This window comes from Sphaeramia orbicularis, chromosome 1, assembly GCF_902148855.1.
Source record: "Sphaeramia orbicularis chromosome 1, fSphaOr1.1, whole genome shotgun sequence".
Lineage (NCBI taxonomy): Eukaryota > Metazoa > Chordata > Actinopteri > Kurtiformes > Apogonidae > Sphaeramia > Sphaeramia orbicularis.
In genome coordinates, this window is record NC_043957.1 from 7,125,016 (window position 1) to 7,139,703 (window position 14,688).

Genomic DNA, 14,688 nt, shown 5'->3' on the forward strand with positions numbered 1-14,688 from the left:
GACGGACCGTCCAATAGAAACACAAGGATGAACATTTAGACAAACATCCACTGCACTATCCACAAGACAAATGACGCCAGACTATTTTCATTAATTACTAAAATATAAGGATGTTTTTTGTTTGGTTTTGTTTTTTCTTCCTTGAAAATGTATGGAAGAAATGTTCAAAAATAATCATCAGATAAATGTGGAGTGGAGTCCCAGATGCTTTAAACAGACCTAGTTCACTCAGTTCACCTGTTTTATTTTGGGCCACAGCAGACAGCTCATGGGGGAGAAAAAAAAAAAAAAAAAAAGAGTCTTTAAAAACCTGATATAAGCAGATTTTTTTTGCCTGTTTAGCAGCTACGGATGTCGCCCCCACTGGAGTTTTAGCCCATGTTTTTGGTCACAGTTTCAATAATAATAATAATAATAATGATAATAGCAACAATAAATAAATAAATTTTAAAAATTGGAGTTGGACAATAAAACCTCGGCTTCTTTCTTCTCCTTTTTGAATATAAAGTATTTGTTAAAGAGACGCAAAGAAATAGCTGTTTTTCTTTTTTTTGGGTGATTTATTTCCATATATCCTCCTGAGACCCAGCAATGTATTTCTGTCCTCTGTAGGTGACAAAAGTTTCACAGTTTTACTTAAAAAATGCTGTCAGTTGCAATGGACATTCCATTTAAAAATAAATTAATAGATAAATAAAATAAATACATTAAAAATTTTTTTTAAATATATCTGAGAAAACTGTTGCATTATGCAGTTTCCAATCAAGACACTTGTTTAATGTGAAAAAGCTTCAACTTTCACTTTCCTGGGTCTCAGGAGGACATTGGAGTGTCCTGTTTACATTTAAATGGGTCATTTCCTTTACCTGCTTATGTTCGACATGAAGTCTATATAGATATAGTCGAATATCTACACTGTAAAAAAAAAAAAAAAAAAGTGTAATTTAACAGAATTTTCACTGTTTATTTTACAGTTTTTTTCCTGTATTTTCCAGATACAGGAAAATACCAATGAAATGACAAAAATAGACTGTGATTTTACATGTCAAATGTAAAATAACATGAAAAAACTGTAACTGTGAATAACCATGAAATTTCAATTTTTTAAAAGAATTTTTTTCTTTTTTCACAGAAAAATACAGTTAAAATACATTTGCAAATGTATCATATTTCACAAATATTTCTTTTCTAGTTATGATATCACACTGTTAATTTAAAGTTTAATACTGTAAAACAAAAATAAATAAAACGAGATAAAATTACTAACAATTAACCATAAAAGAAGTATTTGTTTATGTTCAGTTAATGACAGATTAACGAAAATGTTTTTTCAATTCTAGTTTTTGTCATTTTGTAAGTTTTCGTTAGCGATAATAACCTTGCCCCCCCCCGGCCCCCCGCTCCCAACATACATCTGTTCATAAACACATGCCTGTGCTCGGCCTGTTGGTTAGGGTTAGGGTTAGGGTTAGGGTAACGATAATAACCTTGCAGCAGAGTCCTGTACGGTATTTATCTATATATGACGGAGAAGAAGAGAAAAGATATGAGAAAAATAAAACTAACCCTTTCATGTATGAATAATGAGAACCTTAGTCAAGATTTTTTCTTGGGTGTTTTCATTCCTCCTTAGGCATGAAATAAACAGTGCAATCGAGGTTTTTTTTTTCATGGATTTACAGAAATGTCCACTCAGGTATACCATGCATTTTATTCTTGAAGCAAAGAAACATGTATTTAAAACCGAAAATCAGAAAGTGATATGAAAACAATGAAATAAAAACATGCTTAATGCTGCTAATCTGATGTTTTCTCACATTTTAACATATTCTAATACTAGTTATTACTCATTTCATGGAGATAATATGCAAAAAAACAAACAAAAAAACCCTGTTAATTACAGTCTAACAATTAACAATGTATTTACACTCAAACATGTTCCTGTAGATCAGGTTCATCAAGAACAGTAAAGTTACTGTAATGGTATGAATTGCAGTGGATGGGATGGCACCAATGTGTCTCCAGGTGTTTGTACTAATACTTAAAGGTTAACTGTGTATTCTGTATATGTGCACTAATGCTATGTAACGTGTGGGTGGAGCCTTAATTTTTTGATTGGCACTTTACATCTTATCCAGGGAAGACAGTTGAAAAATAGCTTTTTTGCTAATACTAGCACATTTAAAGAAATGGTCATTAATGTGGACTGTCCCTGCTAGATACACAAATAATAAATAAATAAATAAATAAATAAATAAATAAATAAATAAATAAATAAATAAATAAATAAGCAAGCATCCACTGTGTTGGCTGATTATGCAACTAAAACAACAAAACCTGTGAGTATACAAGAAGAACAGCTGTGGAACAGCTGTCCACTGGAGTGACCACTATGCATGAAAGGGTTAATACTAAACCTAAACTGAAACTAAGCATTTAGAAAATAACGAAAATGAATAAAAACTAACAAACCTGCTCTAAAAACAAATTAAAACTAACTGAATTTGAGAGAGGAAAAAAAAAAAAGTCAAAACTAAATCAAACTAAACTGTCATGAACAATCCAAAACTGTTAGAACCTTGCAGTGGAGAAGGAGGAAGAGAGGCAGAGAAAGAGTAGAGGAGAAGTGGAGTAGTGGAGTGGGAAGATGGAGGACGGAGTTTGCAGAGGAAGAAGTGCAGCAGCGAAAAGGAGATGAAAGGAGCGTGGAGAGTGAAAAGGAGAGAGGGAATGAGGGAGAGCAGGCAGAGGGAGGAGAGAGAGAGAGGGATAATGAAGTCCTCTGGGTGTGTGGTGGAAGCCACAGCGCCTGCCAGCCAACGAGGCCTGGCTCTGGACAGATGGAGGGAGGCATGCTGGGATACGCTGCGCTCACGTTCAAAGCAGGAAGTGCATGTTCTGGAAATCTGAAAAGGTCTGGCAATAAAAAAAATTTAAAAAAAAAACCTCTCATGTCAGAGGAGGGTGCTTTTGGGGGTTTTTTGGATTCAAATGTTTCTGTGGCTGAAGTGTTCCAGTTTTTACATCTTGGCTCCTTTGACCAGGTACAGACCCAGAGTCAAAAGTACGGAAGGACGTCTGTGTCGTCAGATTTTCAATTCTAAAAGCCACTGAATTTCCAGCACTGAATTTTTTTTTGCACTGAAATTAAGGATCTGAATTTTTTTTTTTTTTTTTTTTGCACTGAAATTAAGTATCTGGATATTTTTGTAGTGAAATTAAGTATCTGAAGTTTTTTGGCGTTGAAATTAAGTATGTATTTTTTGTCTCTCAATTTAACTATGTTAATAAATTTAGAATAAAAAAAATTCTGAAGCAAAAAATTCAGATCACACATCCGGGACACCAAGGATAAGTAATCAATTCTATTTCAAGTGAAACCGACAGCCAGCCAGTCGAGTTACGTTAGGTTGGTTATGTGACGTCGATGCAGGAAGACTATCAGCGCGGATATGTGATCGGAAGTTTTTGCCGCTGAATTTTTTGCATCTGAGTGTTCTGAACTAATAGAATATGAACATTTGAACAGGATCTGAAACTGTAATGTCTGTAAAACAGAATTTACATATTAACATATTTTCATAACATATATTATATTTTAACATATTTTCTAACACCCCTAGTGAAACACAATTTCAGTTTGAACACAGGAACATTTTGTGATATGGCATTAGATCCTGTTGTGATCAAATAAAATGCGTTTAGTATTTGTGCAGATTTCTGCTGTAATTCAATTCTTCAAGGAAATAATCATTTTTAAAAAAGAAACAAACAAAAAAATTGCCTTTTTAACAGTATCAAGATATATCGTGATATATTGCATTGTGATCCTGGTATTGTGATTTGTTAAAGGTGGACGTTTGGGTCTTTAAGGGTTAAATATCCACATTTCTTTAACTTTTAAAAGCCAAAAATCTACCCAATAATGTGATTTTTAAAGTAATTTCCTATAAATCTAAATTTTCGAAACACAAAAACACAGGAATAACGCTGGTGTTTCTTCCACTACAACTCCACAGTAAAATCATCATATTGGCCCAAAGTGCAGCCAGTAATCAGAACAAAAAAACCACAATTAATCCACTGACCAATCTGATTCACACGTTCACAGTCGACTGTGACTGAACACTGTGTACTTCAGACTGAAAACTGAACGGCTGCAACGACACAGAACAAACTCAGCTATTTTTACAGGCTGATGGATTTCCTCAAATGGGTTTTATTTGAGCAGAAAAGCCAAAACATTTTGGCAGAAAGATGAAGAGTTAAAAAAAAAAAAAAAAAGGCTCCGTGCCAAAACACAGCAGCGCTTCTGTTCAAATAATGTCTTTTTTTTTTTTTTTTTTAAATATATATCGTACATACACATATAACATGTATTGATCAAACTGGTGTACAATTTTTTTTTAGAAATTATCTCCCTCAGAGATTAAATGTGTTGAATAAGTGGTTCTCAAATTTTTTACAGTGGACTACCCCCGAAATAGACTTTTTATAGTAGACTACCCCCTGGAATAGACTTTTTATAGTGGACTACCCCCTGAAATAGACTTTTTATAGTGGACTACCCCCTGAAATAAACTTTTTACAGTGGACTACCCCCTGAAATAGACTTTTTACAGTGGACTACCCCCTGAAATAGACTTTTTACAGTGGAGTACCCTCTGAAATAGACTTTTTACAGTGGAGTACCTCCTGAATTAGACTTTTTACAGTGGCTTATCCCCTGAAATAGACTTTTTATAGTGGAGTACCCCCTGAAATAGACTTTTTACAGTGGAGAGCCTCCTTAAATAGACTTTTATAGTGGAGTACCCCCTGAAATAGACTTTTTACAGTGGAATACCCCCTGATATAGACTTTTTACACTGGAGTGACCCTTGAAATAGACTTTTTACAGCGGAGTGCCCCTGAAATAGTCTTTTTATAGCGGGGTTCCCCCTGATATAGACTTTTTACAGAGGAGTATCCCCTGATATACACTTTTTACAGTAGAGTACCCCCTGAAATAAACTTTTTACAGTGGAGTGCCCCTGAAATAGTCTTTTTACAGCAGAGTACTCCTGAAATGTACTTTTTACAGTGGAGTACCCCTGAAACTGACTTCTTACAGTGGAGTACCCCTGAAATAGACTTTTTACAAAGGAGTACCCCCTGAAATAGACTTTTTACAGTGGAGTACCCCCAAAATAGGCTTTTTATGGTGGAGTACCCCAAACAGACTTTTTACAGTGGAGAACACTCTGAAATCGACTTTTTACAGCGGAGTACCCCCTGAAATAGACTTTTTTATCCAAGTACCCCCAACTCTCACTTAAGTATATTTGATTGAGAAAAAAAAAGGTAGAAGATGATGGTGTTTCCATGGTAATTACGGAGCCTCTGAACGTCCAAATATGGTCGTATATGATGACCATGAAAAGACGAAGAACTGTAGTTTACACCAATTACTGAAATGTAATGATAGAATTAGTGGATCAACAGGTATTAAACAGTTTAGATCAGTAGATGTCTGGGTTTTTATGAGCTAAAATTATTGAACTTAATAATAACAGACACATATATTACTTTTTTTACGTGTTAATTTTCAGACACAACCATATAATATGCACACATGATACAACGCAGTACTATATTAATAATCTACACAACAGTAAACAAAGGCATGAGCTCATTATTATTAGCTCATTCATTAGTGATAAAAACAGCAGAATACTGTCATCTGTGAGAGGAGCCATTATGTAAAATGAGTTAACATGTTGGACTTAGTGTAGATACAGGAAGTTAATATTAATAATATAACTTATTATGCATCTCTGCTTTTATTTCTTTGGTATTTTTACTTTTACTGATGTACACGATACATCATAAAAACTAGTTTGTCAGTATCAGACACTGGAATCATGTATGTTGGCAATTTAAAAATAGATAACTGCAACGGAATAAGTAGATAAATGAAGAAATATGGAACTGATGGGAGTATTTTTTTCATTTTTGGCGATATTAGTCTCCATTGAAATGTCTAAAGGGATGTAACGATCTGAAAATTTCATATCACAGTTATTGTGACCAAAATTATCACGGTTATCATTTTTATCGCGGTATTATTGAAATTGTGCTCAAAATGTTCAAAAAGCACCAATACACACACTGAAATAATTTAACCAAGTTGCATTTAAAAAGAAATAAAAAATAAAATACAATAATTGGCACAATGTACCTTCTGTTGCAGAAACATTCCAGTATTAACCCTTAGTGGTCTGAGCCTATTTTGGCCGTTTTTCAGTCCTTTTGATTTTGCCTTTATATACTATATAAACAAATGTTTACTATACCCATGTTTGGGATCTGTTTTTTCAGCACAACTTCATCTATATCATCTGTCTATTATTTTTTCACTTTAACCTACTATAAAAACATAAAAGGACAGAAAACACAAAAAAAATATATAAAATCTGATTTGAAAAATGTATATAATTTATTGCATAAATAACACAAAGCAGTGGCACCTGCTCGTCTTTCAGACAGGGGAAGCTCATTGTTGTTTGACATCAAAAAAATTGTCAAGTTATTTAAACATAAATTCAGCCCTCCGTTTCATTAGCATTGTCTGCCATCATGTGCACCTTGCTAGACCAGTTCACTCCGACCTAGCCAACAGTATGATTGATTTAACTATCTAAAATAAATATATTAAACTTGACCAAGGAAGGATTAAATTATGTAACTGAAAAAAGAAAACGTTGAAATTCTGTTAAATTGAAACAAGGAAGTACACTGAGTGTGTTTTATTTACAGCGCAAGAAATGAATGAGTAATTTGGTAGCGGTTTCTCTCTCTCTTTCACAGCAGAATGTGCGAAGGTATTAAACTGAACTGTGTCCAGTGAAGGGGTATATGTCAAAACAGCTGTCAATCAAACGGGATTCAGCCTTTCGACCGATCCTCCAATCAGCACGTGGAAGCTCAGCGTCCAGCCTGGCCAAGCTCCGCCCACAGCTACATTCACCCCCAGAGATGCTGAGCGTCCGGGGGCGGGACAACATCGTGGCATCTATCCAATTACCGTCCAGTTTTGAGGCAATGAATAAACCAGTTCCACTCAGTCCCATTGAAGTGCATGGACGCTGAGCGTCTACGGACAAATGCACTGAGCAGAGATCAATGAGAAAACAGAGACATGGGAATGGAGGAGAAGTGAACAACATCCAGTCTGATGATTCATGATAAAGCTGATTCTGAACGAACTCACCTGTGAGATGAACGTGTTCTAACACATTTGGAGTCAATGAAATGTCAACACAACCGAACAGATTTGAACATTTAATTTGAGTCATTTTAGGGGAAGCTGAGCTTCCACTGCAGTCTGAGAGAAATCGCCTCTGACACACAGATGCTTAATGAACCTTTTCAAAGACTTTAAAAGTCAATATTGGTTCCAAATACTAGGTATATAAAATCAAAATTGCAATAAATTAAAACTATACTCAAATATTTAACATAAAAGCAGATCTTTACATAGGCTTTTTCTCCGGAAAAGTGCGGTAATCAAACACTGTTATCATGATAATTAGAATTTAAACAGTAATACTAACTGTCTGCAATTTCACCGCAGTTTATCGTTATACTGGTAATCGTTCCATCCCTAGCTGCTACCATCACCAACTTCTGCTACTATCGATAGTTCGCAGGTGAATGAGCCAAACCTCTGATATTTTCCCGTTCTTTCTTTTCCATAATTCCCAGTCGGACTTCTACCGTCAGACAATTATTCCAAAGGTACTCAGTAAATATGAAGTAAGCGGAGTGCACTGGAGTTGATAAATGATTTCAACTTTACGCAAGTGAGCAGAGGGTCAACCTGTCTTTATAATTACAGCTTTTTTTCCACTGGCTGTCCTGTAGGATGAGCCACGGGACGCCCATATATGGTCAGTAGTAATTAGAGAGAGAGCAAGAGCAGGAGAGAGAGTCATTTCCTCTCCCTCTGGTTGCATGGTGCTTAAGCCTTCAGAATGCTGACATCAGCACTCAGCGCTGACTACAACCATAGCACGCACACGCACACGCACACGCACACGCACACACACACACACACACACACACACACACACTCACACACACACACACACACAGGTCACTAACAGGTTTAAGCTAAATGCTGTATTCAGGATGCATCTTAATCACCAGCAGCATCCACATGATTGGGACTGCTGGTGTCATGACAACCGGCATCATCCTCAGCATCATCATTTTTCATGCCATCAAGCAGTGTTTTCAGGTGAGTGAAGGCCAGCAGGGTTTGGATGCAGCAGTGACAGTAAAAAGGAGTAAAACCATCTGCACGTAACACACACACACACACACACACACACACACACACACACACACCAGTAAATGTGAAAACAATCACCAAAGATCAGAATTGGAAGGAAAAGAAAGAAAAAAAAAAAAAGTAGTAAAATAAGAAACACATGCACGCACGCACACGCACGCGTGCACACACACACACACACACACACACACACACACACACACACACACAGGAAGAGTCCAGATTCCACATCATCCACTACTTCCATCCTGCAGGTGTGGGCTCATGGAACAGCCAACTCCTCCACTTCACTTCCACACTATAGGCCACACCTCAGCACGCGCACCCGTGCCCCCCCACCCCACCCCCCAGTACCTTCTCGGGGCCTCTCTCTTCTTCTGCTGGGGTTAAAAGGATATGGCCATTCGGTGATCTTTTTGGCGTACTTCCTCACCACGTTGTCTTCACTGAAGAGGAAGAGGGAGCGGTTGACCGTTAGGCAGCTCTGCCGGACGGGTATGGGGTTGTACAGGGCCATGGTCCGGGCTCTCTGGGCCATCGACTGCTTGTACATCCGCTGCGCTCCAGGGGGCCCCCCTTGCCTGCTGCCGCCGCGGCCGGGGCCCCCTTGTCCGCCGGCACCCCCGCCACCGCCACCACCACCTCCTCCTCCTCCTCCATACCTGTTGGGTAGCTCGTCTCCAAAACGCGCCATTCTGCAGACACCAAACGCCAGAGGTTAGGAAGGAGCCGGGGGGGGACCTCAGAGTGACACCTCCACATGCCACCAGCAGCACCCCATCAGCATCAGCCTCCAGCTCCAAACACACATGCAGAACGGACTGTTTTTCTTCTCTCTTGGTTTTTATCTGTGTCTCTGTCTCCTTAATCTATCTGAGTCTCTTCCTCCAGATCTTCAGCGCCGAGAAGATACCTCCATTTGTGAGTGGAGAGGGGAGGGGGGGAGGAGGAGGAGGTGGAGAGGAGAGGGAGAGGGGAGGGAGAGGTATGGAGAGGGAAAAGCGCACGGTGTCTCTGATCGTGTGTTTGGAATATGAATGGGGGGAAAGAGAGCAGAGAGCGATGTGTTTATTTTATTTCTGTGGCAGGAAAAAAAACGCGATTTGGTTTGATGTTTGATGTTTGATTGAAGAGTGAGAAAAGTGTCAAAAAAAGCATCTGTCAGAGCATGGCGGGGGGGGGGGGGTCTCTCCGTCGAAGTCGAAGTGATTATTTTTATTATTAATATTACTATTACTATTTATTTCTGTCGGGGAAAACCTCTAACCAGAGTGAGCCTGCTTTTGCATTTCAACAGGCAAAACAAATCGAGCCCCCCTAAATGCGATAAGGATGCATAGCTGTGCGTAAAATAAATATTGCAATCATCTCCATATAAGTAGGCTATCCGAGCTGAAGACTGCGTCTTTTTTTTCCCTCTCAACAGCCAAGTGCATCTTGACAGGATCTGCAGTTGTCTATCCCCCCCCCCTCCTCCTCCTCCTACCCCTGGTCCCTTTTTTTCCCTGCGAGATAAAAATAGAAATAGATATGAGTGAAATCTTTAATAATTCATTTTTTCTTGTGCCATATATCCGCACCGTTTGGATGTGCCCCCCCTCCCCCCCCCTCCCCAGCTGCTGCCACCTACTCTACTGCCACCACGCCACTCGGGTTACGCGCAAACGCCAACAGAGGGGGGCTTCCCCAAAATCCGAGCCTGGTGACATTTGTTGATATTTAGTGATGGACGGTGCGGCATCCCCCCCCCTCCCTCCCTCCTTCCTCCCTCCTCCTCTTCCTCTTCTTCTTCTTCCTCCCCCTCCTCCTTCTCACCAAGGCGTCGGTCACTGATTTTGGGCGTGATTGCGCGCACTTGGAGACGAAAAAATACACCCGGTCCTCAATCTACCAATTTATGCCCTTTTTTTCTCTTCTCCCCCCACCACCGCTCGCCTCGCTCGCTTTCCCCCCCTCCAACCCTGAAAATGAGTTGATGTAATGAAAAGGAGGAAAAAAAATATAGAATGTCCACAACAATCATCTATAATCCAAGGTTGGGAGAATAAGAATCCCGGACGAGTAGGATCCGGAGGAGCAGGAAAAAAAGACCACTGGGGGAGGCAGCAGCAGCATCACCATCATCAATTCTTCTTGGTCGGAAAATACAGCAGCGGCGGCGGTGGTGGTGCGGGTGCGTCGGAGCATCGACTGGCATCTTCTCCTCCGCCACCGGGCAGGAACCGTGCACCATCCCCGCCCAGCAGCAGCAGCATCGCCCCCTGAGGCTCCCCCAGAACCAGAGAGAGAAGGTGGCGAGCCCCCGCAGAGCCACAGCAAGTCCGGCGTCTCTTCTTCTTCTTCTTCTCTCTCCCTTATCCTCCCTCTCTCTCTCTTTTTTTTTTTTTTTTTTTTTAGTATTTCCTCCCTCGACCCCCCCAAAAGGGGACGTGAGCAAAACGCGCAGTCGGTTCTGGAGGCTGTATTCCCGTGCAGATCAGCCTCTGTTGGAAAAACGTAAGAAAACCGTTCGAGCTGGAGCGCGTCTCCGGCTCTTTTTCCGTCAGGGTTTGAGCCGCGCGCTCAGCATCTGATCCGTCTGACGGGAACCGAGCGCCGCGCACAGATCCGTGGCCAAGCCTTGCAGCGCACGACGCACACACGGCGGCGCCTCCCCGAAGCCTCCCCCACTTCCAACCCACTCCCCCATATAGCGCACGACGGAGATGTATGTATGGGGTGTCCGTCTGGGGGGGTTTGGATGAAGGTATATACGGCCACTGACGCACACCTTTAAGGCGCAAAAATGTGTCCAAATGGGATGAAAACTATGGAAGAAAAAGAGTCAAAGCTCCAGCAGTGCGTTGGACATGTGTTTGGAAAAACTATAAGATATAAGAGCTGTGGGATGTGGTGACCTGTGTATGTATGATGTGTTCAACTGAGTCTGAGGGGGGGTCCATTAGACCCCATTCAGGGTTTAGCATTCAAAAATAACTGACTTTTTTTGCTTCATTTTTCATGACTTTTTCTAATTTGATGGAGACTAGAGCTGCAACTGATTATTCGACTCAGAGTGATCCAAACAAATCATTCAACCACAAATTCTTCTGAAAGCTTTGTTTCCTTCATTTCTCTGCTGTTAAACATTGGTTCCACTGTTGTGTTTTCACACGGACACTTACTGCAACGCACAAAGAAGCTTCAGTTCAGGAAAACTGCAATAGAATATTTCCCTTCGATCAATTCGAGTCGAATAATCGAATTGTGAAATTTTTGCATTCGCTTCAAGCACCTAATCGATTAATCGGTTGCAGCTCTGATGAGAGACTAATAATTAAACATACACAGACAGTGAAGCTGAACTGAACACATATGTTCTGGTTTTGTTCCAAACTGAAAAACTTTTGGCAGTCTATATTTAAATTTCTTTCTGATATAACAGGGTCTGATATTGAACCTGAGGAAACAATTGCAATATTTGGCATTACATCAATTTGGGTGAAGGTATATACGGCCGCTGATGCACACTTTTAAGGTGCAAAAATGTGTTAAAATAGGATGAAAAATATGGAAGAAAAAGAGTCAAAGCTCCAGCAGTGCCAGTATTGGACATGTGTTTGGAAAAACTATAAGATATAAGAGCTTCAGGATCTGGTGACCTGTGTATGTATGATGTGTTCAACTGAGCCTCCTTCATATTTCATGACTTTTTCTAATTTGATGGAAACAAATGATTAAACAGACAGAGTTTATTTTTGTTTTGGTATGTGTATTATGACTGTTACGAAAGGGACAGAGTTTATTTGGATGTGAAATGCTGCTGCAAAATGGACAGAGTTTATCCTTGAAATGTAACATTTTAGTGTTTAGTCAGAATTTAGTCTGATCTGTAGGATGTATGAGTGACTGATGGGATCTGACATGGGACTGTAGGGCAGGTAGAAGGATGGGGGTGGGGGGTGAAGGGTGAGGGGTGGGGTTACACATTAAAGTTCATCCTGCTCCATTTTGAATGTTTTCTTCTCTTTTTATATAAATCTTTTTGTTGTTTGGTTTTAATATCATATTTGAAATAAACAAACAAACAAATAAACATGCATTGGTGTTCGTCTGGGGTCAGTTTGAGCCAAAGCTGTTTTATGTGTGTGTGTGTGTGTGTGTGTGTGTGTGTGTGTGTGTGTGTGTGTGTGTGTGTGTGTGTGTGTGTGTGTGTGTGTGTGTGTGATAGGTTTGAGTTGATCCATAATGGGGGGGTGGGGGGGTGGGACTGTTCCCACCAGAACAGTCATACTTCTGCTGTTGTGGACATGTGAGAAACTTTTATCAAATCGGTCGACCTAAAATTAATACATATGATGGATATAAAAGAGTGCAAATCATGTTCAGGACATCAAATAATGTCTTCTGGGCAACATTTAAAAACTATTTAAAGACAAAGATGCTCAACATAAATGTAAGTAATGTAATGTTAATAAATTGTACAAACCAAAGGTAAGAACTAACTGAAAATTAATGTGCATCTCAGTCAATCAATCAAATTTTATTGATATAGCGCCAAATTATAACCAAAGTTATTTCCTGACACTTTACATGTAGAGCTGGAATAAACCAGACTCTGAAACCAATTTACAGAAACCAACAGAATCCAAAAGAACCAACAGAACCCAACAGAGCCAACAGAACCCAAAAGAACCAACAGAACCCAACAGAACCAACAGGAGGAAACACTAGTGACAGTGGAAAGAAAAACTGCATTTATCCTCCTCAGAGGATAATGCTATGGGTTTTCTGTCCACATTTATAGACAAGAGTTTCACAACTTTATACAAAAAAAAAGAAAAGAAAACTGTCCACCACAAAGGACATTCCATAAAAATTTTAAAAACTGCATCTGAAAAAACTGTAGCATCATGATGTTTCCAATATAGGCACTTATTTAATAAAAAACAAAAAAAGCTGGTACTTTGCTGACATTTCCTGGGTCTCAGGAGGTTAAAGACAAAGATGCTCAACATAAATGTAACGTTATGTAATGATAATAAATTGTACAAACCAAAGGTAAGAACTAACTGAAAATCAATGTGCATCTCAGTCAATCAATCAACATGTAGAGCTGGAATAAACCAGACACTGAAACCAGTTTACAGAACCAACAGAATCCAACAGGAGTAAAAACTAGCGACAGTGGAAGGAAAAACTATCTGTAACTGACCCGACCCCTGGAGGATGGACGTCTGACAGAACCAGATAAAGGGTTAAAAAGAGAGAGAGTAATAGAGGAGAAAGAGAGAGAGAGACGGGGGGGGGGGCGACACATAGAGTGAGAGGAGGAATAGTTTGGAAAGGTTTAGATCAGGGGTGTCAAACATGCGTCCCGGGGCCAAATGCGTCCCACCAAAGGTTCCATTGGGACCCCTGGGATGAATTTACAAAGTGTAAAAATTCCACAGTTAAGGCTGTGGAACTCATTTTAGTTGCGGTTCCACATACAGACCAATATGATCTACAGTCAAATAATAACAGCAGAAGAACCGACAAAAAAGAATGACTGCAGATTTTCTTCTCGGTTTGATGTGAAAAAAATAATATTACATTATGTCTATAAATAGTGACAACTTCAAATTTTTGTTTTTGTTTTAGTGCAAAAAATAACATTAAATTCTGAAAATATTTACATTTACAAACTATCCTGTACCAATAAAATGTGAATAACCTGAACAAATATGAACAACCTGAAATGTCTACAGAAAATTCAGCCCAGTTTGAACTCTTTTCTTCCTGTTCCTCAGTGTTTAGTGTCTTTGTAGATCTGATCCAGAATGCACATGGACAAATGACAAGTGGAGACAGAATATTGTTAAAATTGCACTGATTTTCTTAAGAAATTTCAGTTTTTTTCAGGTCATTCACATCTTTCTTTTTGGGATAGTTTATAAAAGTAAATATTTTCATAATTTAATGGGGGTTTTTTGTACTAAAACAAAGACAAAACTTTGAAGTGGTCATAATTTATAGGTTATTATGTTACTAGCGGCATTGTACCCGTGGTGCCTTGTACGATAGCGCCCTCCCGAGGTGCACCAGCGGCGTGGTACCCGTACACCCTGCCGTTCTGCAGCAAACATTGATCACAGATCGATGGGACACAGGGACATGGGTCGGGGTCAAAACGTGCATTATATAGTCAGATTTCTAGCGACATTGTACCCCTGGTGCCATTGTACGATAGCGCCCTCCTGTGGTGCAACAGTGGCATTGCACCCGTACACCCTCCTGTGGTGCAACATCAGGACATGCGTCAGACACACGTCGGACAAACACGCGCCGGACACAGAGCGTCCATTATAGTAGGATTTTACTGGTCCCGCCCA

The 14,688-nt window shown here is 39.7% G+C and overlaps 1 protein-coding gene across 1 annotated transcript in view; it reads right to left on the bottom strand.

Moving 5' to 3' along the window:
* Window positions 1–14,688, bottom strand: part of cacna1ab (calcium channel, voltage-dependent, P/Q type, alpha 1A subunit, b) — a 331,651-nt gene that overhangs the window by 229,553 nt on the left and 87,410 nt on the right. The window contains 1 exon segment of the mRNA XM_030154455.1: window positions 8,734–9,030. Within this exon segment, the coding sequence (XP_030010315.1) occupies window positions 8,734–9,030 (297 nt within the window).